Genomic DNA, 26306 nt, shown 5'->3' with positions numbered 1-26306 from the left:
AGGACGAGGAGGTGGAGAGGAAAGAATGGATGTGTGGGGTTTGGGTTGGGAGGTTGAGAGGTGTGGGGGTTTTTGGGGGGGGGGGGGGTGTCAGGTGTCTGACTTTCACACATCAGGACTGAGTAAACACCCCCCCCCCCCCCCCCAAACACACACTTCCTCCATTAGATCAAATATTGTGCGTTTGGGTGGAACGTCTCACATCAGCGTCGCTCTGCGGGATGACAGAGGGTCTAATCTCCTGCACTGCGGACCACCAACCCAAACCGGGGGAGGGGGGGGTTAGAGTCTGTGTGCGGTTTAAAATGGGAGGCGGGTCTTACGTGATGACGACGGGGGCCACCTTGTTGGTGATGATGGACTTGGCCTTGCTGTTGTGGATGCTGACCGTCTTTAAGGAGGCGTTGCCTAGTGACTGCCTGCCGTCCATCATCCCGTTGCCGTGGAAACTCTCAGGCGTGGTTGGGGGCGCAGCGCTGGCAGTTGTACCCATAATCCACTAGCAGCTGTCAAATCACATCACAGGAGAAACATATTTAACACATGATTCCACTTTTCCTGACCGATCAGCGGCTTTTTTTCACACCTATCAATATTATCAATATTTAATGTTTATTCTGGTTGTTTATTTGATTAAATGGTGAATTTAAAAAGGAAAACAAAATGCTGCCAACAGTAAAAACACACTTTTTCCCCCATATCTGATAAAAAACATGCTCACCTTCACATCTTTCTAATATTATGGTTTACTTTTTAATGTTGGTTTATTCAAATTACTAAGTTATTAAAAATTGCAGTTTAAAAAGGGGAAATTTTCAAATCGCAAGAGCTGCAATTTTCATCACTCCCTAATTTCAACATTCAGCACCACCTTAAAAACTACGTGTAAAACTGACCCTCACAGAGCAGCTGACCTGGCCAGTTTGGCTACATTCGGTCCAAAACAACGGATTCGCTGCTCTCAGTGAAAACGGGCTCTGTGCATTAATCTCGAGTCAAACCTGGCCTCAGGTTTTCCCTTTAAACCTTAAACGAGACGCGTCTTTCAAGGTAAATATTTAAGTAAATAGGTTTAAAAAAAAAAAAAAAAAATTAAAAAATTTAATAAAGGGCGGCACGGTGGCGTGGTGGGTAGCGCTGTCGCCTCACAGAGAGGAGGGTCTGGGTTCGATTCCCCGGCCGGGTGACCGGGGTCCTCTCTGTGTGGAGTTTGCATGTTCTCCCCGTGTCTGCGTGGGGTTCCTCTGGGTTCTCCGGTTTCCTCCCACAGTTCAAAGACATGCAGTCAGGCCAATTGGACGTGCTAAATTGCCCCTGGGTGTGAGTGACTGTCTCTGTCTGTCTGCCCTGCGATGGACTGGCGACCTGTCCAGGGTGTATCCTGCCTTCCGCCCTATGAATGCTGGGATAGGCTCCAGCATCCCCCCGCGACCCTGACGGAGAAGCGGCTTAGAGAATGGATGGATGGATCAACTGAATTTAAATTGATCCCTGAATCAGTTTTCGCAAGCATTAGATGTTTAATCGATCACAGTCAAGTCTTAAGCGTCACAGTGGTCCGAAAAAAATCAATCAAAAATAGATACATTGCCCAAATCGTGAGGTCACAACGACAAATGAACTTAAAGGACCTCATAAAATTAATATCACTGAAAACATGATGACCATTTCCGATACAGTCGCACGCATTTGTAAAAAACCTCCAGTAAATACGACGTTTTCTGTTAATTTTATTACACGATTTCTATTTATTAGCCGGGTTTAACGGGAAAATAAAACATGAAATATACATTTTTTCCCTATATGTTAAATTTGACAACGAAACAGCGGCTGTGAATTATTATATATAAAGACAAAAGCATCACATCAAATTCTGAATTTTGTCCCATTAACCTCTTCAACTCCTCGAGACCACCGGTGGTCCCAAACCGCACTCCGTCTTCATAACGTTCATATTCCATAAGCTCCATTCAGAAGCTGGGCGTCGTGTGAGGCTGTAGCTCTTCTCTCCAGTCTAATAGACGGTGACGTCATTTTAAACCCTTATAATAAAAGAAGCTGAACTCAGTTTGTTTTTCTACTGAAAGTCGACCCGTTTTTCCCCAAATCTGGACTCTAAACTATAAACAGACGGCGTCTCTTCAGTGATCTGCTCTGGAAACATCACTTTTAGAGAATAACACAAAGAGCGGCGGAGATTTTTGGCCTTCAGTGTTAAATTGTGAGCATGTAGTGATATGTGGAGATCATAAAACACACGTTCTGCTCGTTTATTACTCGATTTATTTCATGAAGTTACTGAATAATCTGCCGTATGATTTGGTCAGGTAAATTCAGATGGACAAACCAAAACATACCCACAAGCATAAGAGGCTGACCAGGAAAACACAAAAACAAAAGCCCCTCAAACATCAAACATCAGGTCTGCAGAAACGTTTGGCCTGAATTTCACGCTGCGTGAAAATGAGCTACACGTCCCTTCCAGAGACACACAGCTGCACATTTCAAAGCACGACGACGTTGATTTGGTGAATTTAACATATCGGAATAAAATACAACCAAAAATGTGGCCTGTGAAAAAGTTATGGCACCTTGAATATGGGGGAAAAAAAGGAATATATAATGTGTTGAACTCCGTAAATAAACCCAAATACTTCACTGCGCTGTCTGTTCAAACCTTCCCATGTGACTGTATTTGATCAAAAACGAGCTAATCAATCACCCGTCAATCACAGTCATTATTTATTTAAGTGACCGACCGAACAAATGAGCTTAAAGCACGTTTTCACTTTTCTTCCATCGGATCGTGGCCACTGGAACACCTGCAGATGTGAGGCGTTTACACACGTTTGTCGCTCTCCAGCCCTCCGCTCAGCGGGATTAAACTCCCAGCTGGAGGGTCAATAACAAACACTGCGGTGACCTCACAGGGCAGACGATTCATCAGTGGACACACAGCCCTGAAACACAGCCATTTTTGGTGCGCCCTCCTCGAGCTTCCGCTCGGCTAAAGACCTTCAGATAATCTTAACCTAAACAGTCTTTTCTAGTGCGCACCAAAACAAAAACTCTCCACCAAGACCAAAACATTCAGCCGCACTTGGCTGAAAACCAAAACGCAAGCGTTATACGGAATTCTCTATTTACGCTTTTCAAAAACCACAATGCTGACGCGACTATTTAAAGGGGATGATCACCACGTTGGGAAAGACAACTGGGAGGACTAGAGGACTGATTAGATTTTAAGCAGCTCCGATAACCCTGAATATTAAAAGTTGTAAAGTTAGGCAAAGCGCGTGGACGTATGAACGTTCTCCAACAGGGGGCGCAATACGCATGATTGTCACTTTAGAGTCAACTCTAAAAGGTGTAAAGCGCCGCCACTGGACTCTAGAGCAGTGGAGACGTGTTCTCTGGAGTGACCAATCACGCTTCTCCATCTGGAAATCCGATGGACGAGTCTGGGTTTGGCGGTTGCCAGGAGACGGTACTTGTCTGACTGCATTGTGCCGAGTGTAAAGTTTGGTGGAGGGGGGATCATGGTGTGGGGGTGTTTTTCAGGTGTTGGGCTCGGCCCCTTAGTTCCAGTGAAAGGAACTCTTAAAGCTTCAGCACCAAGAGATTTTGGACAATTTCATGCTCCCAACTTTGTGGGAACAGTTTGGGGACGGCCCCTTCCTGTTCCAACATGACTGCCCACCAGTGCACAAAGCAGGTCTATAAAGACGTGGATGAGTCAGTTTGGTGTGGAAGAACTTGACTGGCCTGCACAGAGTCCTGACCTCAACCCCATAGAACACCTTTGGGATGAATTAGAGCGGAGACTGTGAGCCAGGCCTTCTCGTCCAACATACATACAAAATTAATAGGAGCTGTTTAAACAGAAAGAACATGTAGAAAACGCATCGTTCTTACTGTATTTTCCAAATAAACAGTGTTCCTGTAACTACCAAGCTTAACCTTCCAGGATCTGAACCCACTGCTGCTCAGTGAGACACTCTGAACAGAATGAAAATGCCGTGGATGAACAGCGGCCGATTTTAACACAACCCAAATATTTCTGCAGCCCTCATCCGTCTTCCACAGCAACCAGAAGCCTCGCTGAGCACTCGGTGGATAAACAAACGCTGCTAACGCTAACACTCTCCCTCTCTTCATATCCATCTTTGTCTCCTCTCCTCTCGTTCTCTTTCTCTGATGCCACCTTGTCTATGGAAGCAGAGCAGAGGAGGAGAACTGCAAACCCTCTTAAAGGGCCCAATCACAGAAAACTGCACACTCATCACATTTTGAAATAAAGGAGTTTGATATTGAATGAAAACGGTTCAATTTCCAAAACTGGCCATTTGCTCTCCATCCATATATTAAAACAAAGTCCGTTTTGAATGCACTGGAACAAATTTACACACACCGGTCAGGCATCACATTCTGACCACCTCCTCGTTTCTGTGCTCACTGTCCACTTCATCAGCTCCACTTACTGTATAGCTGCTCTCTGTAGTTCTACAGCTACAGACTGTAGTCCATCTGTTTCTCTGATACTCTGTTACCCTGTTCTTCAGTGGGCAGGACCCCCATGGACCCTCACAGAGCAGGTACTATTCTCAGCACTGCAGTAACACTGATGTGGTGGAGGTGTGTTACTGTGTGTTGTGCTGGTACGAGTAGATCAGACAGCTGTGCTGCTGGAGTTTATTTTAAAGGCTTAAAATCCAAAAACGGCCAACAGAAAATGATCAAATCAGGATTGTTTTCTCTGTGGTATCTGTGTTGCTACAGCTGAGCTGCTCTCTCATTGGTTAGGACTTCAGGAGCTGGACTGGAGGCCTTACACGTTACATTGACTGCCAGAATAATTAGTGTAGAACCAAAAATGTCACTCAAATTCTTCCGGAGGGTCTAGATACATCGCTGACTGTGTACACGAGTCGTAGTCCAAGCCGGTTAGTTGTTAGGAATGTAAAACAGTGACAGCAGCTCTGAGTCAGGACCCTGAGTCAGGACCCTTTACTGAAAGAGTCGCTGGAAAGCTGATAAGCTCAGACATATGATAATGTCTGCTTGAAGCTTCTAATAAAACATGGAATATCTTTTACAAGCTGTTTAATACTGAATGCCCCAGAAATGCCCCCAAAAAAACGCACTAACATACTTCTGGAAATCTCACAGGGACACTAGTAGAAATGAGCTTTATTGTAGAGGTGGGTTTTTCTTGTTTTTGACCAGGCTTTGACATTAATGGCCTTAATTGATGATGTGAACTAGCGGTAAATCTGAAAATCTATAGTTTCTTTTAGTAACAGTTCAATCAGAACAGAATACGTCCATGTAAACACTTCAATCAAAATAGACTAGTCTGATTGAAGCCATTCAGAATACAGCTTCTATCCGATTGATCGAGGTGGGTAATCCTCTAAATAATCCCTTAAATAGAAGAATAATATCCGTGTAAGCGTCTGTATCCGATTACATTCCCTATCGGAAAGTTTAAGTCCGTTCTGCATGAGCGTCGCGTCACAGTGAGAGTTTATACCGTTCAACACGGCGGAGCAGAAACTGGTCTGCAGAGGAGACGAAGTTCATGCTCTGATCTTTAAAAGACGGCGGCGGGACGGACGTCCAGCTTATGCGTCTCAGAGCACGACGTCTTCCTCTCTGCCTTCTTTAATAAGGACGTGTGAAGGACGTTTTCCTGAGTCTGACGTCATTTTAAAGCAGTTAAAAACACAATCACTGCTCACTGCTGCTCATCTCACGTGATGCTCGCTGTCATGGTAACCATCTACACTAAGCGGTTCTCCAAGCATGCACGTCAATTTGGATCGGATTCCTTGTAGTGAGCATGTAAACAGAGATTTTCATCAGAATGTTGAGTAGAGTGAGAATAAACACCTCAGTCTTAATCTGTAATCGGAATGTCTTCAATCGGGTTGGAGAAAATCCTTGCATGTAAAACAGCCACTGCCATGCAGCCCTCCACTACAAAAGGATTTCAAATATTTTTGGGGGCCAAAATCGTCTCAAAACTACCACAAAACAGCGTCTCAGTCATCAGGTAGTGAATTCAGAACCATTTCAGGACCTTTCTGTGAGGAGCTTTTAGAGGTGGACGTCTGGTTCCTATCACCACCACTGTGAACAGTTCTGACTAAGTTTATCTAGAACAGAGCGTTTCACACCAAACCGCTCTGAAGACTCTGTTTACATCATAACTGTTTAATTATGCAGTAATTTTGGGGGGAAATGAGGCAATGTTTCTAATTTCTTGCCCCACAGTGTTCCTTCCTTAGAGAGGGAGAACATCCTGAGGAAGGTGTTGCTGCATTGGAAGAAGAGCCACTGCTCACATCAGGTTAACATGCACACAGCAGAGGGATCAGGCCTAAGGAAACCAGACATAACAGGTGTCCTTCTGCATCTTCCTCTATAATCACCCCCACCCACAGACCACATCACCCACATGCAGGAGGGATTAAGTAGCTGGGCGTTCTGGTGAGTCACTTTATTGAGGACTTCCTGCTGATAGAACCCAGAAGAGCTGCTGAATCAGGTCCTGTTTACTCAGAACGCCTCTCTCTCGCGCTCTTCTAGTCGATCGAGTGATCATCAACAGGTGTGGAGAAGGATCAACTGTCTGTACAGGCTCAGGTTCAGGCTCAGGTGCAGATATCAGGATCACTGCAGGGAAGGTGAACTCAAACTTGAGGACTTACATTTCAGATGATACTGCTGATATTTTACTGTTTTTTGTGATAGATTAGGTCACAACATGCTCTTCTGAGCAGTATGTGGAGATCTTCAGTACTGAAACACCACCGACCACATGCCTCATTACACAGAGAGCACAATCAGGCCTGTTTAACTGGATTTAATGCGGTGCAGTTTGTGAAACACTGAATAAAATCTGCTGTATTTCTATGTTTAGTCTTATAGTATTTTTATAAGTGTCACTACAGGATCTGTTGCTTCCATTCAAAGCCAATAAACATCATAAAAATGATAAATAATAATAACTATTTTTACAGCACATTTCATGCTGGTAGCAGCTCAAAGTGCTTTACAGACAGATGATAAAAACATGAAATATCGTGTATCATGAAAACATCCTGAAATACTGTAATATAATATTTTTTATAATTATATAGTGGCAATTCCAAAAATTAACATTTGTAGTTTTATTACGTATAAAAAAAAATGCAAAGAATTGACCACAGCTGCCCCTTCAGATGAGCTGAGCTAACGCTGGACGCTGATGAGGACTCATCTTCTACACGAGGTCTTTTCTCCTCAGTTCGTCTAGCCGCGCCAACTCAGTCACATCCTTAAAGTCCTTCATCCTTCCTCGCCAATGCACCTTGCGTTCAGGCTCGAGTTTCATCGGAATTAAGTAAAAATATACTTACACCAAAACGTTCGCTTGGAGCCGAGACCTTCATCTGACTGTGATCGGTCCTAATCACTGCCTCATTAGTTCCGAGACCTCCCCCTGACTGTGATTGGTCCTAATCACCCCAACTGTGATTGACTGCGATTGGAGCCAAGTGTGATTGGAGCTGAGACCTTCATCTGACCGTGATCGGTCCTAATCACTGCCTCATTAGTTCTGAGACCTCTGGCTGACTGTGACTGGTCCTAATCACCGCCTCATTAGTTCTGAGACCTCTGGCTGACTGTGACTGGTCCTACTCAAAGCCTTGATCGCCCTGAGACTTCCCTCGATCGCGATTGGTGCTTATTACCACCTTATTCATTCTCAGACCTACCCCTGACTGCGGCCGATTCAGTGCTCAAAGCGGCCGGGGGCTGAGGAGGGCTAAGGGCAGAGAAGTCAGAGTCACTGCTGAGTCATTCTGATCAGCTTCTGTGAGGACACTATGACCAATTTATACCAACGCTTCACACGTCCTCATCAATACAACCACCAAATCAGATCAGAACAACAACAACGGGAGCGTTTGCAGCAGCTGTAGACGCCGATAAAGTCTGACTGATAAACATGTGACAATCCACCAAGAAAGCCAACACAATAGTGTTATTACAGGAAATTAATCTAAAACTGTGTTGATCAGACAAATCAGCCAAGACCTTCATTTTGATAGTTCTAAAGAGATTACACAGAAGATTCAGAGCTACGAAAAAGCTACAGAGAAAACCGGAACCCTAACAACCACCTGGAAGAGCTGGTTGACCCCAAAACTGCACCCCGTCAGATAAACAGCACTGAAAGCTTTGATCTCTGAGAGAGAGGAGAAGATCAAGCTGCTTCAGGTCTGAGAACATCCACAGGTGTTTCTGTCCATCCTTCCACTGTGAGAAGACCACTCAGCGCTGTGGGTCTGAAAGGACGTGTAGCTGATCAAGAAGAACCTCACTGAGAAAAGGAGACGGACACACCGAACAAAGAAGCTGGACGATAGACTGACCGCCCCAGAGTCCAGACCTCAGCACCACTGAATGGGTTTGATCACTTCAGAAAATCATCAACCAGCTTCTAAGACTGAACTTTGGAGGTCTTAATAAAATAATAAAATAAAATAAATCTTAATAAATTAGTCCCAAATGAGCTACTTAACTATTTTACACTAAACAACTACGCAATTAGAGGAAGCGCAACAAATGATACATTGTTTAATTTAAATTTAACCATTTAATTGGTCTTGTTTTCTGAAAGTGTAGCTTAAAATATGCTTTAAATGAAATGGCCACTAAATAATGTGCAGCTGTATCACTAAAACTATTAAAAACATTTCATTCATTGTTTTTGCCTGACTAATTACAGTTAATATCTTTCTGAGGACGACAATGAAAATACACTGTATTTCCAAAAGTTTTCACTCCCCCATCCAAATCACTGAATTCAGGTGTTCCAGTCACTTCCATGGCCACAGGTGTATAAAGCCGAGCCCCTCGGCCTGCAGACTGCTTCTACAGACATTAGTGAAAGAATGGGTCGCTCTCAGGAGCTCAGTGAATTCCAGCGTGGTACCGTGATCGGACGCCACCTGTGCAGCAAGTCCAGTCGTGAAATTTCCTCACTACTAAATATTCCACAGTCCACTGTCAGTGGGATTATAACAAAGTGGAAGCGATTGGGAACGACAGCAACTCAGCCACGAAGTGGTCGGCCACGTAAAATGACAGAGCGGTCAGCGGATGCTGAGGGGCATAGTGCGCAGAGGTCACCGACTTTCTGCAGAGTCAATCACTACAGACCTCCAAACTTCATGTGGCCTTCAGATCAGCTCAAGAACAGCGTAGAGAGCTTCATGGAATGGGTTTCCATGGCCGAGCAGCTGCATCCAAGCCTTACATCACCAAGCGCAGTGCAAAGCGTGGAATGCAGTGGAGTAAAGCGCCGCCACTGGACTCCAAAGACACGGATGAGCCAGTTTGGTGTGGAAGAACTTGACTGGCCTGCACAGAGTCCTGACCTCAACCCCATAGAACACCTTTGGGATGAATTAGAGCGGAGACTGTGAGCCAGGCCTTCTCGTCCAGCATCAGTGTCTGACCTCACAAATGTGCTTCTGGAAGAACGGCCAGAAATTCCCATAAACACTCCTAACCCTTGTGGAAAGCCTTCCCAGAAGAGCGGAACCTGTTACAGCTGCAAAGGGTGGGTCGACATGATATTAAACCCTATGGCTTAACAATGGGACGTCATATGTGTGAAGGCAGCCGACCGAATACTAGTGCATATATGGGCTTTATTTTGTTTTTAACTCTTGGCCATTTTAAGTGCTTGTCCATTCTGTGTGAATGCTTTTTTATGTCATATGTTTTATATAACTGTCAAATAAATCTACCTATTTGGGAAAAACAAAGTGAGTCTCCTGAAAAGAATGGAAGCTGGAATAAAGGGAGTGACACATTCAACACTCAGCTGAGATTAGATTTGGTCGTATGTGTGCGTTTTCTGTTTTTCCTCAATGCTGAAAATTAAATGAGCTGTTCTTACTGGAAATGAAATAAACGGAGTTCTTGCTGACCCCATTTTCCTTTCCTGAACGTTGATTTAGGAGCACAATTTGCGCAGTGGAGGTCCATTTAGGAGTGCATAATGAATTTTAAACTTGATTATGAATAAAGCTCCATCTGTTGAACTCACTGAACCTGATCGACTCTGATTAATGGTCAGATTAAAATAGCGCACTTCGCCGACAACCTCACGCAGCAGCCTGCTGGAATTTTACTCATGCAGTGAAACAGGAAAGGATTAAGCTTCAGCTGAGACAACAGCTCATAATCAGAACAGCAAACCTACAGCGTTTCGGTGTTTCTGGACAAAGAACAGAGGCTGAAGGCGTCAGAAGCTCCAGAGGTGTTTACAATGGGCGTGCATGGGCATTCAAAACGCTCACTTAACTGCTCCAGGTGGCAGCATTCAAATAGCTCCATCGCTATTTGGGTATTTGTTATGCTGCATCACGCGAAATCAGGAAAAGAGCACTTAAGCAACATCATATCCTCAGTGGAGTATGTCAGCATGGTTTTAAATACGCTTTGAAAAAAAGAAATTCCATAAATTTCTCAAAATATCTGCATAATGGTTGGATTTCTTTACAGTGGAGGTGATAGGAACCAGACGTCCACCTCCAAAAGCTGCCGCACTGACAGTTATTACTATTGTTTTGCAATAACCTTTTGGCCTAACATACTTTTCAACTCCATTCATGGTGGAGGGAGACATGCAGGGCGCTGTGAGGCAAAATAGTCCCCAAAGAAACTGAATATTCCAGATTTTCCACTATTTTTCCATCATCAACATTCCATATAAGCTCAGAAGACTCGTGTAGGTTCTCTGGTGGTTCTGGATGGTAAATAAAGTGTCTATATCTGTGTTGTGGTCATGGTGACGTCTGGTTCCCATCACCACCACTGTAAAGACGTCTGAACCGTTTCACACCACATCCTCTCTGAATCTCTCTGTTTACACCTCACACACTGAGTTATGCAGAAGTTTTGAAACTTTAGTGGATGTCCCCTTTAAGTTGCTTGTATTTCACTATGTTTCAGTGATTCTAGTGCTGTGCATGTGTTTGTCACGGCGGCTCTGACCGCGGCCTTGGAGAAGTCCAGGGTGGTAGTTACACTGGACCGTCTTTCAGGGCCGTCCATTCAGAAATACTCTGAGGATTGTGGGAAGCTTGCAGGCTGTTCTAGGAATTTTAGGAGTAGCTTAAGTTACTTGGATTTATAAAAAGTAGTTTTAGAAAAAGCTCATGTCCACATTTATTCACTAACTGTTTTTCAATGTTCTGTCCAGCTCAGATTCCTGGCGACCCCTGGTTCCCATCACCACCACTGCAAAGACATCTGAACCGTTTCACACCAAACCGGCTCTGGATCTCCGTTTACACTGTTTCTCTCACGCACTGAACTACGGGGGAACCTCCGGAACGTCACAGAAATTCCCCTTAAATATTAAATAGCTTGTCCATCAGAAAGAGGTTCCGGCAGCCGACGGTAAAGCTGCGCTCACATGGTCAAACTTTAGTTGCTTGAAACCTACATGCAACTAAACTGTACTTGAGCTGCACCACGTAAAGTGCCCTGCAACTCGACTGAAACTCGGTCACCAGCGGATCAGCTTCTTAAAACCAGTCAAAACACTGATAACACTTCATATGATCACGTCAGACTGCATAATTTCAAAGGCACCAGTTTGATCATCTGTTCCTCTGATACTCTGTTACCCTGTTCTTCAGTGGTCAGGACCCCCATGGACCCCCACAGAGTAGGTACTGTTTGGGTGGTGGATCCTACAGCAAGTGGAGCTGATAAAGTGGACAATGAGCGTAGAAACAAGGAGGTGGTCAGATGTTACGCCTGATTGGTGTAAATGTCCGTGTTTATTTATATACTGTATCTTTGATTATATTCTTATGTATTTTATTACTTATGTTTTCTACTTTTCTTACCATTTGATGTGTTTTTATGATCCAGTATTTCAGTCTGTGCTCTCTGGATTGTTTCTGCTATGTTACAACTGAGGGTCGCAATCAAAAGTACTCAGAGTTTAAATAAAGATTGATTGATCGTTGGACTGATTGATTGGTTGGTTGGTTGGTTGGGAAATATACCGTCACTGTCGGAACAAAATCTTGTTCAACTGACGTCCATTCAAAATAAAGATAGTTCTTTTTCTTCTTATTTCAAGTTATTATTCTGGGGATGCAATGTTTTGTTGCGACAAATGTGAAAAATAATAAAAATGTAAGAGTTTAAAGGCACGGCAGTCATGAAACACCCAACCGAACACCATGAATCAGCTGAAATCTGTCCAAACTTGTATCATCCCCTTAAATCTACACAGCTATCAAATTCATTTGAGCTTGGTGTTTATCGGCGTATGATACTTCCTCTTTTCAAACGTCCCCCTACTGCCCCGCTGTGGGCTCTCTGTGGTCTTAGCAACCCAACAAAGATCTAACACAGAACCAAAGGAGAACCCACAGAGACCACCAGTAAACCCGTGTGTGTCCTCTGAGGTTCACGATGGAAAATATGAAAAACTGTGTCCTTTAGAGACCCTTCCCCTCGGCTTGAACCTCTTCGGATTCTTTAAAGTACATTTTAGTCCAAAATCTTCTCAAAACTCTCATAAAACAGCGTCTCAGGTCATCAGGCAGTGAATTCAGAACCATCTCATGGAGGAACTTTCTGTGAGGGGCTTATAGAGGGGGACGTCTGGTTCCCATCACCACCACTGTGAGCAGCTCTGACGGTGAAAGTTTGCCTAAAGTGCAGAACCGCTCTGACTTTGTTACGTCTCAACCATTTAATTATGCGCAAATCTTTTTGAAATTCCGTGTAATTCCGCTCTAAGGCATAGTTTTGGAGTTGACTTGGAGATCTGAGCTGGACAGAACATTGAAAAACAGTTCAAGTGCAGGCAGGGAGTGAATAAATGTGGAAATGAGCTGAATCCAAGTAATTTAAGCTTCTCCTAAAATTCCTAGAACAGCCTGAATACATTTAAATATATTTAACATGTCTATTGTAAAACATCACGTCGTGCATATATTTCTAGCTTCAGCGTTTTGTGAGCATCAAGCTGGTGCCATTTGTAATCAGTCCTTTGAAATGATGCAGTCTGACGTGATCATATGAAGCGTTATCAGTGTTTTGACTGGTTTTAAGAAGCTGATCCACTGGTGACCGAGTTTCAGTCGAGTTGCAGGGCACTTTACGTGGTGCAGCTCAAGTACAGTTTAGTTGCATGTAGGTTTCAAGCAACTAAAGTTTGACCATGTGAGCGCAGCTTTACCGTCGGCTGCCGGAACCTCTTTCTGATGGACAAGCTATTTAATATTTAAGGGGAATTTCTGTGACGTTCCGGAGGTTCCCCCGTAGTTCAGTGTGTGAGATGAACAGTGTAAACGGAGATCCAGAGCCGGTTTGGTGTGAAACGGTTCAGATGTCTTTGCAGTGGTGGTGATGGGAACCAGGGGTCGCCAGGAATCTGAGCTGGACAGAACATTGAAAAACAGTTAAAGTGAATAAATGTGGACATGAGCTTTTTCTAAAACTACTTCTTATAAATCCAAGTAACTTAAGCTACTCCTAAAATTCCTAGAACAGCCTGCAAGCTTCCCACAATCCTCAGAGTATTTCTGAATGGACGGCCCTGAAAGACGGTCCAGTGTAACTACCACCCTGGACTTCTCCAAGGCCGCGGTCACAGCCGCCGTGACAAACACATGCACAGCACTAGAATCACTGAAACATAGTGAAATACAAGCAACTTAAAGGGGACATCCACTAAAGTTTCAAAACTTCTGCATAACTCAGTGTGTGAGGTGTAAACAGAGAGATTCAGAGAGGATGTGGTGTGAAACGGTTCAGACGTCTTTACAGTGGTGGTGATGGGAACCAGACGTCACCATGACCACAACACAGATATAGACACTTTATTTACCATCCAGAACCACCAGAGAACCTACACGAGTCTTCTGAGCTTATATGGAATGTTGATGATGGAAAAATAGTGGAAAATTCTTTTGGGACTATTTTGCCTCACAACACCCTGCATGTATCCCTCCACCATTAATAGATTTCAAAAATACATTTTAGGACCAAAATCTTTTCTAAACTACCATAAAACAGCGTCTCAGTCATCAGGCAGTGAATTCAGAACCAGCTCATGTAGGAACTTTCTGTGAGGAGCTTTTAGAGGGGGACGTCTGGTTCCCATCACCACCACTGTAAACAATTCTGACCACTCTGAATGACTGTTTACATCTTAACCATTTAATTATAATTAATTAATGAATTAATTACAACATCCATTCCAGCTATTTTAACTGTCTGAAGGTCCCTCTGACCTTTCGGCTCATCCATGGTAGTGCAGGCTAAAGCCTATCTGCATCTCAAAGTTGCTCTGACAACGAGACCGTGGTTCTCTAGTTCAAACAGCTTTTAAAGGGGTTTTAAATATAACATCAATGAGCAGCAAACTAACAAAAGAGCTGCTTGTTGCAATTTCTTGGCAGAAACACACAAACAACCAGAAAATTCTGGCTACGTGTCACATCACTGGCAACGATACAAAGAACGCCGCTGAAGCGCAGATGTGATTTACTTCCAAATTGACAGAAAGTGAGAAAATTCCAGAGAGAAGCTCTACAGAGGAGATCCACAGTGAAGAACACACACACTTTAATAATGAAAGGGTAAAAGCACTCAGCTACCTCTCTACAGGAGAGAGCTGCCCCTCCAGATACTCAACCTTCTACATGCCTGCTACCGTTTTTAGCTACAAGATGCGCTTCAGTCCACGTTTATAGATACCAGGGAGTCATACAGTGTCTACACCACATTATAACGGCTATTAGAGATACTGAACCTCCACACGGTTCGAGCTCAGTATGTGATGAATTAGGTACTGATATTAATGAACGTTTCACCCGTCCGCAGGCTGAAGCCCAGTGGCAGTGCTACATGTTGCTCTGGTAGAACCTGTGATTAAAACACATGCAGACTGCTTCTACAGACATTAGTGAAAGAATGGGTCGCTCTCAGGAGCTCAGTGAATTCCAGCGTGGTGCCGTGATCGGACGCCACCTGTGCAGCAAGTCCAGTCGTGAAATTTCCTCACTACTAAATATTCCACAGTCCACTGTCAGTGGGATTATAACAAAGTGGAAGCGATTGGGAACGACAGCAACTCAGCCACGAAGTGGTCGGCCACGTAAAATGACAGAGCGGGGTCAGCAGATGCAATCACGCTTCTCCATCTTGAAATCCGGTGGACAAGTCTGGGTTTGGCGGTTACAGTACTTGTCTGACTGCATTGTGTCGAGTGTAAAGTTTGGTGGAGGGGGGATTATGGTCCAACATCAGCGTCTGACCTCACAAATGTTCTTCTGGAAGAACGGTCAACAATTCCCATAATCACACTCCTAACCCTTGTGGAAAGCCTTCCCAGAAGAGCTGAAGCTGTTATAGCTGCAAAGGGTGGGCCAACATCATATTAAACCCTATGGATTAAGAACGGGACGTCACTCAAGTTCATATACGTGTGAAGCCAGACGACCGAATACTTTTGGCAATACAGCGTACATCCTTTAGGGCCTGTCCGGTACAGTTTTGTGGTGCCTAAAATCCAGATAACTAATAATATTGTCCGATATAATTTAATATTTATATATTTAAATAGGTTTTAAAAGTTTTACTCCAATGGATGTTCTTAAATGGTGCTGATTGGTATATTGGTATAATACGGCACAGCCCTGTGGGTGGAGCTACCCAGAATGCTTCTTATTTTATTTTTACTTTCCACTTTTTCCTATAATACAAGGTTTTGGCCTTTCGTCATCAAGAGGTCACAAGTTTGAACGGACCAAAAAACGTTGCTTATTATATAATTTGTATGTTACTGAATTATATAATCGGTCGGGCCCCAATACTCACACATTGGCTGGAACGTGCAGCTGCTGCTGCTCTCCTGCGATTTTCATGTCCAGGTTCCGGGTTCACACAAGAAAAATATTGCTGAATTATCTGGTCCACTCATAAAGCTGTAACACAACGCACTGCTTTAGAAGCGGAAACTTGTTTTAGGGTCAGATTAGACAAAATAAGACAAACACAACTAGACAAAGTAAATCAATTATAATATCAAATCTTGCGTCTTCGTTTGTGTCGTTTTTCATTTTTGGATGCAATTTAAAAGTACAAGGTGCTCTTTACTTCAGCTGCGCTCCAAAGCCCAGCCTGCGTTTCTTGGCTGCTATGTCACAGCAGGCCGATCCAAAGTGGAGGACCCTTCGGATACAGTTTGGAAATGCAGCCTACATTTGGGGTGATTTCAAGATGCCACACGTAGCGTTCCAGGCCTTCGGTCACCCACAGTTCTCTGTGTACGACCAACGTGCAGATAAAAGAAACAGCACCAAGAAAACGATGAAAAACGAAGCCGTTGGAGTAAAAGTTGTTTAGGTCCTTGAAATCGACTCTGTTAGATTATAAGTGTAAAATGACTGGTTATAAACTGATCGTTCTGGTCCTGAAATCTGATTGGCTGAGCTGCGTCCAAAGCCGTTGTAAAATTCACGATATACCACGGCTGTGACGCCTCACAGCGACTGAACTGTGTCACTGCGCCACGAGAAACCCTTCAGCTGTTAATGGATTAATCTCTGACTCTAACGCTGATCACACCGAGCACAGAGTGAACTGATGGAGTAAGAACCCTGTTCCGTTTAAACTGAGGGGCTTAAAAAGGTATTTTCTTATCTAGAACCAGGCTGGTCAGCCAGCCAACAGGCTAAACACCTCCAACATTAATATCAGAGGCTTGAATTAAAGCTCTTCCAGTCTGATTTACTGAAAAACAGCAGTATAAAAGTCTAAAGAATGTCACCTGAATGACATTGAAATTCAAATGTCCGCGTCTCAGTCAGAAGTCTCGTCAAACTCAGGCTGAGTCCCAAACGGCTCTGAACTCCCTAATCAGTGAGTTGCGTAACATTAGAAAGTCTAGCTTCTGTTGTCACATAGTGACTGCCTGTCGAGTATGAAGTGGATGCATTAAAGCTAAGAAATTTCTGAGATTCAAATCTGAGTCTCGGTTTCTCTTGGACGCGAGTCCCGAGTCGGCTCTCTTGGACGCGAGTCCCGAGTCGGCTCTCTTGGACGCGAGTCCCGAGTCGGCTCTCTTGGACGCGAGTCCCGGGTCGGCTCTCTTGGACGCGAGTCCCGGGTCGGCTCTCTTGGACGCGAGTCCCGGGTCGGCTCTCTTGGACGCGAGTCCCGGGTCGGCTCTCTTGGGCGCGAGTCCCGAGTCGGCTCTCTTGGACGCGAGTCCCGAGTCGGCTCTCTTGGACGCGAGTCCCGGGTCGGCTCTCTTGGACGCGAGTCCCGGGTCGGCTCTCTTGGACGCGAGTCCCGGGTCGGCTCTCTTGGACGCGAGTCCCGGGTCGGCTCTCTTGGGCGCGAGTCCCGAGTCGGCTCTCTTGGACGCGAGTCCCGAGTCGGCTCTCTTGGACGCGAGTCCCGAGTCGGCTCTCTTGGACGCGAGTCCCGAGTCGGCTCTCTTGGACGCGAGTCCCGGGTCGGGTCTAGAGTCTCTGAAGTGAGTGTGAGTCAAGTCTCTGAAATCTCAGTCCGAGTCGAGTCTGAGTTCAGAAAGTCTAGCTTCTGCTGTCAGACAGTGACTCGAGGTGGTGATTTAGTGACCAAGACATATTTATAAACACAGGTTTTACATTAAATATTGCTGTGTTATCATTTTAAATCATATTATTTTTAAATCAATTTAAAAAAAAAAAAAAAATCATGAAATGTCTGCAGTTGGTAGTGACCAAACGGTCTTCTCCTCAGTGGTTGCTCTCCTTCGGGCCGTGCCCAAGAACATTCTACCCCGTGATAAAGTTGCAGTAACCCAAGGCCATATCGTATTTTATTTAGCGGTATTTGTACGTATGTATGTCCATTTCTGTGGAATGGGCTCCATTTGGGTTGGGGGTTGGGCGACTTACTCAAGGACACCTCAGTCATTTACTGTCGGCTCTGGGGATCGAACCGGCGACCTTCTGGTCACAAGGCTGGTTCCCCAACCTCCAGCCAATGACTGTGTGACCTATTAAGGAGGAGTCTTCATAGGACAGTCCTACCGAGGACCCTGAAGCCCAGGCTTTGGAACGCAGCTATTGTGTGAAAATTCCATGATGAATGGACCAAAAGAAACAGTCAAAACCTGCAAGGGACAAAATCTCTCTGATAAACTTCCACAGAAATGTAGGAATTTCTTTTCCTGCTGCTGCAACTGTACCATTTCAGAGATACGAGCTTTCGCTCCGACAGTGATGATATGCAACACTATCTCGGGGTCATTTTAAGGAGAACGGAAGTCTGACACTTATCAACTGAATCCCTACGATTAAAACTTCTCACTGAACTATGGCTTTAAGGAAAAGCTGCCCTGCAGACGCCGTTTCCAGTTTTCCATCCCGGTGGGCCGGAGGTCCTGGCAGAGAAACAGCAGCGCAGACACACGCGGGCTGGCGGTCCGTCTTTCAGCCGGACACGATTGTAATTCCGCTGGTGCGTGTAGAGGAGAGAGGGGGAGGCAAAAGGGGGGTTCCGCACAAAGGGTCCGCACGGAGAGTTGGGGGGAGCTCACAGCTGCAGGAAGCATCTGCGGTCAGGACAGAGGAAGGATACAGAAAGAGCCTCGGCCTTAAGAGACGATCAGTGAGATGTTTATCGCTGAGAAACAGAGCAGATTTACCACGACAGCAGCTCAGGATCACGGAGATCATCACCGATACTGGAGTCAGGTGGTGTTTTTAGCTGGACAACTTGAAGGAATACGCAAATACTGTAGTCCATCTGTTTCTCTGATACTCGGTTACCCTGTTCTTCAGTGGTCAGGACCCCCATGGACCCTCACAGAGCAGGTACTGTTTGGGTGGTGGGTCATTCTCAGCACTGCAGTAACACTGACGTGGTGGTGGTGTGTTAGTGTGTGTTGTGCTGGTCTGAGTGGATCAGACACAGCAGTGCTGCTGGAGTTTTTAAACACCTCAGTTTCGCTGCTGGACTGAAAATAGTCCACCAACCAAAAGCATCCAGCGTCCTGTGGGCAGCGTCCTGTGACCACTGATGAAGGACTAGAGGATGACCAACACAAACTGTGCAGCAGCAGATGAGCTGTCGTCTCTGACTTTACATCTACAAGGTGGACCGACAAGGTAGGAGTGTCTAATAGAGTGGACAGTGAGTGGACACAGTGTTTAAAAACTCTTGCAGCACTGCTGTGTCTGATCCACTTGTACCAGCACAACACATACTATCACACCACCACCATCAGTGTTACTGCAGTGCTGAGAATGACCCACCACCCAAATAGTACCTGCTCTGTGAGGGTCCATGGGGGTCCTGCCCACTGAAGAACAGGGTAAAAGGGGGTCAACAAAGTAATTCATGACCTTATGAAAGAGTTATTTTACAAATAGTTTACAAAGAATGTCAGTTCAGAGTGATTGAAGTTAGACTATCGGGGTTCTTATTCAGGAAATCACTTTCCAAGACTCATCCAAGCCAAATTCCAGGTCAATTTCCATGACTTACACAAACACAACAGCTGCTGCTGAAGAAAGGTCATCGTAAAATGTTGCACAACCGCCTGCATTCTTAACATTTAAATCAGCAACACAATCTCTAATGACCCCGTACTGACATCACCACTCATCATTTAATCATAACGTCCACTAAAGTATCAGAAGTGAAGGTTGAATATGCCCATTCAAGGCACATTAAGCACAGGCGATGCATTTTTCCAGGAGATATTTTTCAGGAGATATTCTACTTCCATAACAAAGGAGAGAAAGTTAGTGATAAATGATCCCAAAACTGCAGCTCAAAGAAACCTAATAAAGCTACAGAGAAAGCAGGACCCCTAACAACCACCTGGAAGAGCCAGCAGACCCCAAAACTGCCCCCCATCAGATAAACAGCACTGAAAGCTTTGATCTCTGAGAGAGAGGAGAAGATCAAGAACTTCAGATCTGAAAACATCCACAGGTGTTTCTGTCCATCCTTCCACTGTGAGAAGACCACTCAGCGCTGTGGGTCTGAAAGGACGTGTAGCTGATCAAGAAGAACCTCACTGAGAAAAGGAGACGGACACACCAAACAAAGACTGCCCCAGAGTCCAGACCTCAGCACCACTGAATGGGCTTGATCATCAAAATATCACTCCGAGGGCGCGTGATGCACAGACGACGGCGGAAAGCCGAACTCTTACGGTCATGCGGCCAATGCTGAATACCCCAAAACCCCAAACAGGATGACTTCACCGGGGGACGATGAGGGCGCTCGCTTCGCTTTGTAATCGTGGTGATCAGCAGCTGCCAGGAAAACCATTCTGACTCAGAGACTCGACGAAACTGAAAAGCCAAGAGTGAAGAACTCAAGACAACTACACACTCACGGCGACCAGCGCTGAGCGCCGCGGGGCCACACGGGGCCACACAGAGACTGTACGAGCGTGGAGGCCCTGCTGATTTAACGGCGACACAAACGAAGACGCATCCAGACAGAGCAGCGAAATCTGGAACGATTATATACGTGACGTCTGTTAACGACGCCTTTAGAGGGCGGCGGTGAGCGCCAACCACCCGGAAATCTCACTGCAATCTCACCCCAGCCACCCGGAAATCTCACCCCAGGTTCATGCCAGCCACCCGGAAATCTCACCCCAGTTTCATGCCAGCCACAAGGGGATCTCACTCCAGTTTCACTTCAACGATCTGGAAATCCCACTTTTATCTTACTCCAACTAGCTGGAAATCTCACTCCAGTCTCATTCCAAACATCTGGAAATCTCACTCCAACCATCTAGAAATCCTACTTTTATCTTACCCCATCCGCCTGGAAATCTCACTCCAGTCTCACTCCATCCACCAAAAAATCTCTAGACAGTCTCACTCCAACCACTTCAAAGTCTCACTCCAATCTCATTCCAAACATCTGAAAATCTCACTCCAATCTCACGCTAACCACCCGGAAATCTCTGTCCAGTCACCCCACTAAAGTTGACAGTCCTGGCTATGTCATCGTGTAGAAGTGGAGAACAAAGCAGAAACCTTCACTACACAGTTATTCAGAACCTAACAGCTTAAAAAAGTACAGGAACGTTCTCCTCCAACACAGGAAGTCCCCGCACACCTCAGCAGGACATGGGTGAGGTGGGTGAGGTGCAGTGAGAAATCCGAGACTCGGATTTCCTCACACACGGCCAAAGGACACGAATCTTGACCGTGAGGTGGAATCTGTAGGTTATGTGCCAATAGAACAGCAGCTGAGGAAATGACCTCACCATCTCCATCTCCGAGCACAACTTCCACCACGAAGCTCTGCTTTTGTCCACTCAGTTCCGCAGCAGTGTGGAAGCCCTTCACAGGAGACCAAGATCTCTTCTCTTAAATCACAAAACTCACTCCACAATCACTTCACTGCGAGAGACGGACAAACGTCAGCCAAACACACCGTCACAAAAGCAGGTAGTGGACAGGAACACGCCGTGAAAAGGTTCCTCAAGATCCAATTCTGGACCTTCATAAACTACGTTCATTGTCTCAGAGCGAAAGGGCACGTTTTTAGATTTCCACTGGTCGGTCCGTCTGAAACTACGTGACCAAAACGTGAGGCCAATTATTCAGTAACCATGAAATAAATTTACACTTTTATTTGATATATTTATTTACTGCACAAGCAAAAATAACATTTCCAGAGCAGATCACTGAAGAGATGCCGTCTGTTTATAGTTTAGAGCCCAGATTTGGGGAAAAACGGGTTTCAGTAGAAAAACAAACTGAGTTCAGCTTCTTTTATTATAAGGGTTTAAAATGACGTCACCGTCTATTAGACTGGAGAGAAGAGCTACAGCCTCACACGACGCCCAGCTTCTGAATGGAGCTTATCGAGTATGAACGTTATGAAGAACATGACCAAGTGCGTTTTGGAGCCACCGATGGTCTTGAGGAGCTGAAGAAGTTAAAAGAAGACGAGGTGCATCTCAGGAATGATCTTCACCTCTTTTGCTCTAGAGAAACTTCAGAACTGCTCACAGTGGTGGTGATAGGAACCAGACGTCTTCAAAACCCTTTAAAATGTAGATGTTATAACCGTTTCCTGCTTAGTTCAGAGTGTCAGTCAAAAGGTGAAACGGTGGAGAAAAACTTGATAAAAGTGAATGTTTTATGGTGGTTCTGACCCGTTTCGATGGTCAAAGCAAGTATGAACAGGGGCGGTTATTTGAATATATTAATCGATCTAAATGAATAAATGAAAAAAAAGACAATAATTAATTTCTGCGCTGCAGGAAGTCAAGGTCACTTCCCCTGGTCACACGTGCTGTAGTTTTCTAATGCCGCCCGTGCAGAGGCCTCTAAACGCCCTCTGCACAGAGAAACGCTCGGTTTTCCGAAGTTATGAAACGTCGTTTCGTCAGTGTTAGTCAATCACAGAACAAATCTGTACCAGCAGAGCAGCGCTGGGTTAAAGACACACGCCCTGCGCTGCTCTCTGATGAACCAGAACAGCCCCGGAACAAACTACTTCCTCCCTGCACTTCCTGCGTTGCACCACACTGAGAGCTGAGTAACTTCACACTTCTCAGCTCTTACCATTCAAACACTGCAGCGTCCGGAAGAGCCGGAACTCACTCTGCAGCCGGGCGGAGAGAACGAGGACATCCAGCTCACTGCCTTCTTCTGAGATGTGTTATCAGTATCATAACAAAACCCGAAGTGTGAGGTTTTCATTTTTAAAACTACACACACACACACACACACACACTCTGTAGTTCTACAGTACTTTGTTACCCCCTTTTACCCTGTTCTTCAGTGGTCAGGACCCCCATGGACCCTCACAGAGCAGGTGCTATTTGATTGGTGGGTCATTCTCAGCACTGCAGTAACACTGACCTGGTGATGGTGTGTTAGTGTGTGTTGCGCTGGTATGAGTGGATCAGACACAGCAGTGCTGCTGGAGTTTTTAAACACCTCAATGTCACTGCTGGACTGAGAACAGTCCACCAACCAACAATATCCAGCCATCGGCGTCCTGTGGGCAGCATTTTTGGCTCAAAATTGATTAAATACAGTAAAAGCAGGAGCATGCAAAGCAAAACAGAAAGAAAAACCTGAAAAGTTTCCACCACCAACATCCCATATAAGCTCGGAAGACTCGTGTAGGTTCTCTGGTGGTTCTGGATGGTAAATAAAATGCCTATGTTTGTGTTGTAGTCATGGCGACGCCCGGTTCCCATCACCACATCCTCCACATGGCCAACAGTGAGCCTACAGCCCTGCATCAATCTCAACAGTCAGCCATTCATTTGATTGCATGCATATTCTAATATCACGGTTAGTCAGAAGGCGCCTCCTATGTTAAAGATCACATGATTACATTTGGTTATGTAATCAGTGCTGGATTACACCAAGTGCGGTCTCAGCGCGGTACGTCACATATACATACATCGCATTACAGCAAACACACCCACTAGTAACATTGCATAACGTCCCACGCCCTGTTCATCACAATAAAGGGTCCTTCTAAATCCTCTGACGGCTGACCGGTCCAACTGAGCCGCTCTCAAGTAGACGGGTGGATTAAGGATTAATGTTTTTCATCAAATGCATTGTGATGTGCTTTAATCCCAGACTGCTTCTTTACAGCCCATACGGTTTTAACACCACAAAGCAGGTCTTGGCAACGTAAACAAACCAAGCTTCCAAAAGCTCCATCAGATCAGCAGCAACTTTAGAGCGATTAGTTCGGCTTAATAACTCATTTTAAAAGGTTCTGTTCGAACCCACTTCAGTTCCGATATTTTTCTATTATTTTAGCGTAATCCAGTGTGTGAGATGTAATCAGAGACATTCAGTGGGTTTGGTGTGAAATGGTTCAGACGTCTTTACAGTGGTGGTGATGGGAACCAGGCGTCGCCATGACTACAACACAGATACAGACACTTTAATTACCATCCAGAACCACCAGAGAACCTACACGAGTCTTCTGAGCTTATATGGAATGTTGATGGAGGAAAACAGTGGAAATTCTGGAATAATGAGTTTTCTTTGGGGACTATTTTGGCGCACAGCGCCCTGCATGTCTCCCTCCACCATGAATGGAGTTGAAGTTCTCTAAACTCTCATAAAACAGCGTCTCAGTCATCAGGCAGGGAATTCAGAACCAGTTCATGTAGGAACTTTCTGTGAGGAGCTTTTAGAGGGACGTCTGGTTCCCATCACCACCACTGTGAACGGCTCGGACTAAAACTCTATTCAAATTTTGAAAATTCCCTTTTTATCCAGCTTGCGACAGGCAGGCATTTACTAAAAGGAACTGACGGCACATCACCCAAACACAAAAAGCCAACGGAGAGGTGGGCACCACCCAACACACACCAGCCCGGCTCACACACTGTGTTTAAACTTCAGGAATAGAACAAATTACACCAGGCCGCTCAGACCGATCCCAACGTCTCATTACCACAGTAGCTTACACAGAAACACGCGTCCGAGCCCAGAAATAACTACACACTCTCGGCTCTGAGAGCGCCGATCTCCACCTGACTGACTGAGATCGCCATGAGCTCATATTAATGAGGGAACGGCAAAGTTAAGCTGCTTTTAACAGATTTGGCCACTGTGATAAATCACTTCCCCTCAAAACCGCCGTCATAAGAGCATGTAAACAGAGCTGGGAACCATCAGTGACTTATATATATACCTTCAGTTCCTTTTAGTAAATATGCACACATATACACACACACACACACACACACACACACACACACACAGATCAGGCATAACATTCTGCCTGCACTGCAGTGTCTGATCCACTCAGACCAGCACAACACACACTAACACACCACCACCACGTCAGTGTTACTGCAATGCTGAGAATGATCCACCGCCCAAATAGTACCTGCTCTGTGAGGGTCCATGGGGGTCCTGACCACTGAAGAACAGGGTAACAGAGTATCAGAGAAACAGATGGACTACAGTCTGTAACTGTAGAACTACAGAGTGCAGCTATACAGTAAGTGGAGCTGATAAAGTGGACAGTGAGAGTAGAAACGAGGAGGTGTATAATGTATAATCAGCAGCAGCAGCAGCTGTAGTTATGAATTATGAGTACACAAACATTAAACTGGCCAGTGAAGCTCATTTGGCCAATTTGCCAGTCCAAACACACTGAACTCAACTTCTGGCCTTAAAGAGCTTCTCATTCAGACATAAAACAAGCCCTCAGCTCTCAGCCGCCGGCTCAAGTCCTGAGGAGTGTCAGAGGCGGGAATCTATTTCTGAAAACGGCGTCTATAATTTATGATTTTTCCCCCAGACAGCAGCTCCTGACTCCTATAATCTGCAGGTCATGTGGCTCCGACTTGCCATCAGCTGACAATCATTACACATCAGACAAGCAAACAAACACAAAAGCGCTCTTCTTCCTCGCCGCCCGACTGTCACACAGCCACTGGACACTCCAGCACAAACAGATTACGCAAATAATGAGGTGAACAAGATAAACAGGCAGGCACAATGGATATTTACCCACTGCGGTTTATTTAGAATGGACTGAACAGGTCACATCCCAGTTCAGGGCTCTCTGCATAAACAACTCAGCAGGATTTCTCCCATTTCTGACGCTGATATTAAACAGCGCGACTGGGGCACAAAGGAACAACTGGGGTTGTTTGTGCTATATAACGTTAAAAGTGTCTGAGCCGGAATAATAATTTAGATTTTCGCAAAATGACCCTACAGATCTCTGCTAAACAAAAACCGATGAACAATGAACAATTCAGCTCAATTCAGCATCAGACGACCTCTCCAAATGAAACGTATAGAAATATCTGCATCAAAATAAACATCTTTCGCAAGAATAAAGAGGCTCAAACTCAAAATATAAGAGATAAATTATATTATATAAACAAAAATATAGGACACATTTTTTAATTAGTTAGATTTGCAAATCATTTAATAATTGAAAATATCTGTTGCTCTTCACATTGTGTTGAAATTTAATGAAGAATGGACCAAAAGAAACGGCCCAAAGGGAACTGGAAAAGATTCTGCTTCCACTGACTTACATTAAAAAGTAAAGAAGTCTGTTTTTCAGCAGACAACAGTGAGTATCTCACACACACACCCACACCCACACCCACCCACCCACCCACCCACCCACACACACACACACCCACCCACAGTATTGCCAAAAGTCTTCAGTCACCCACCCAAATCATTGAATTCAGGTGTTCCAGTCTCTTCCGTGGCCACAGGTGT

General features: G+C 45.0%; 1 protein-coding gene across 3 annotated transcripts in view; it reads right to left on the bottom strand.

Moving 5' to 3' along the window:
• pald1a (phosphatase domain containing paladin 1a) overlaps positions 1-26306 on the bottom strand; it is a 125702-nt gene that overhangs the window by 80347 nt on the left and 19049 nt on the right. For 2 of the 3 annotated variants that reach the window (XM_017720268.2, XM_017720267.2), the window contains exon 2: positions 324-506. In XM_017720268.2, the coding sequence (XP_017575757.2) occupies positions 324-493 (170 nt within the window). In that variant the 5' untranslated portion in view covers positions 494-506. Of the gene's footprint in view, positions 1-323; positions 507-26306 lie in introns of those variants that run through there. The other variant, XM_037544424.1, reaches the window with a different exon arrangement.

Source organism: Pygocentrus nattereri, chromosome 13 (assembly GCF_015220715.1).
Source record: "Pygocentrus nattereri isolate fPygNat1 chromosome 13, fPygNat1.pri, whole genome shotgun sequence".
Taxonomy (NCBI): domain Eukaryota; kingdom Metazoa; phylum Chordata; class Actinopteri; order Characiformes; family Serrasalmidae; genus Pygocentrus; species Pygocentrus nattereri.
Note: the sequence above shows the minus strand (reverse complement) of the source record. Positions and strands in the feature narration are given on the sequence as shown.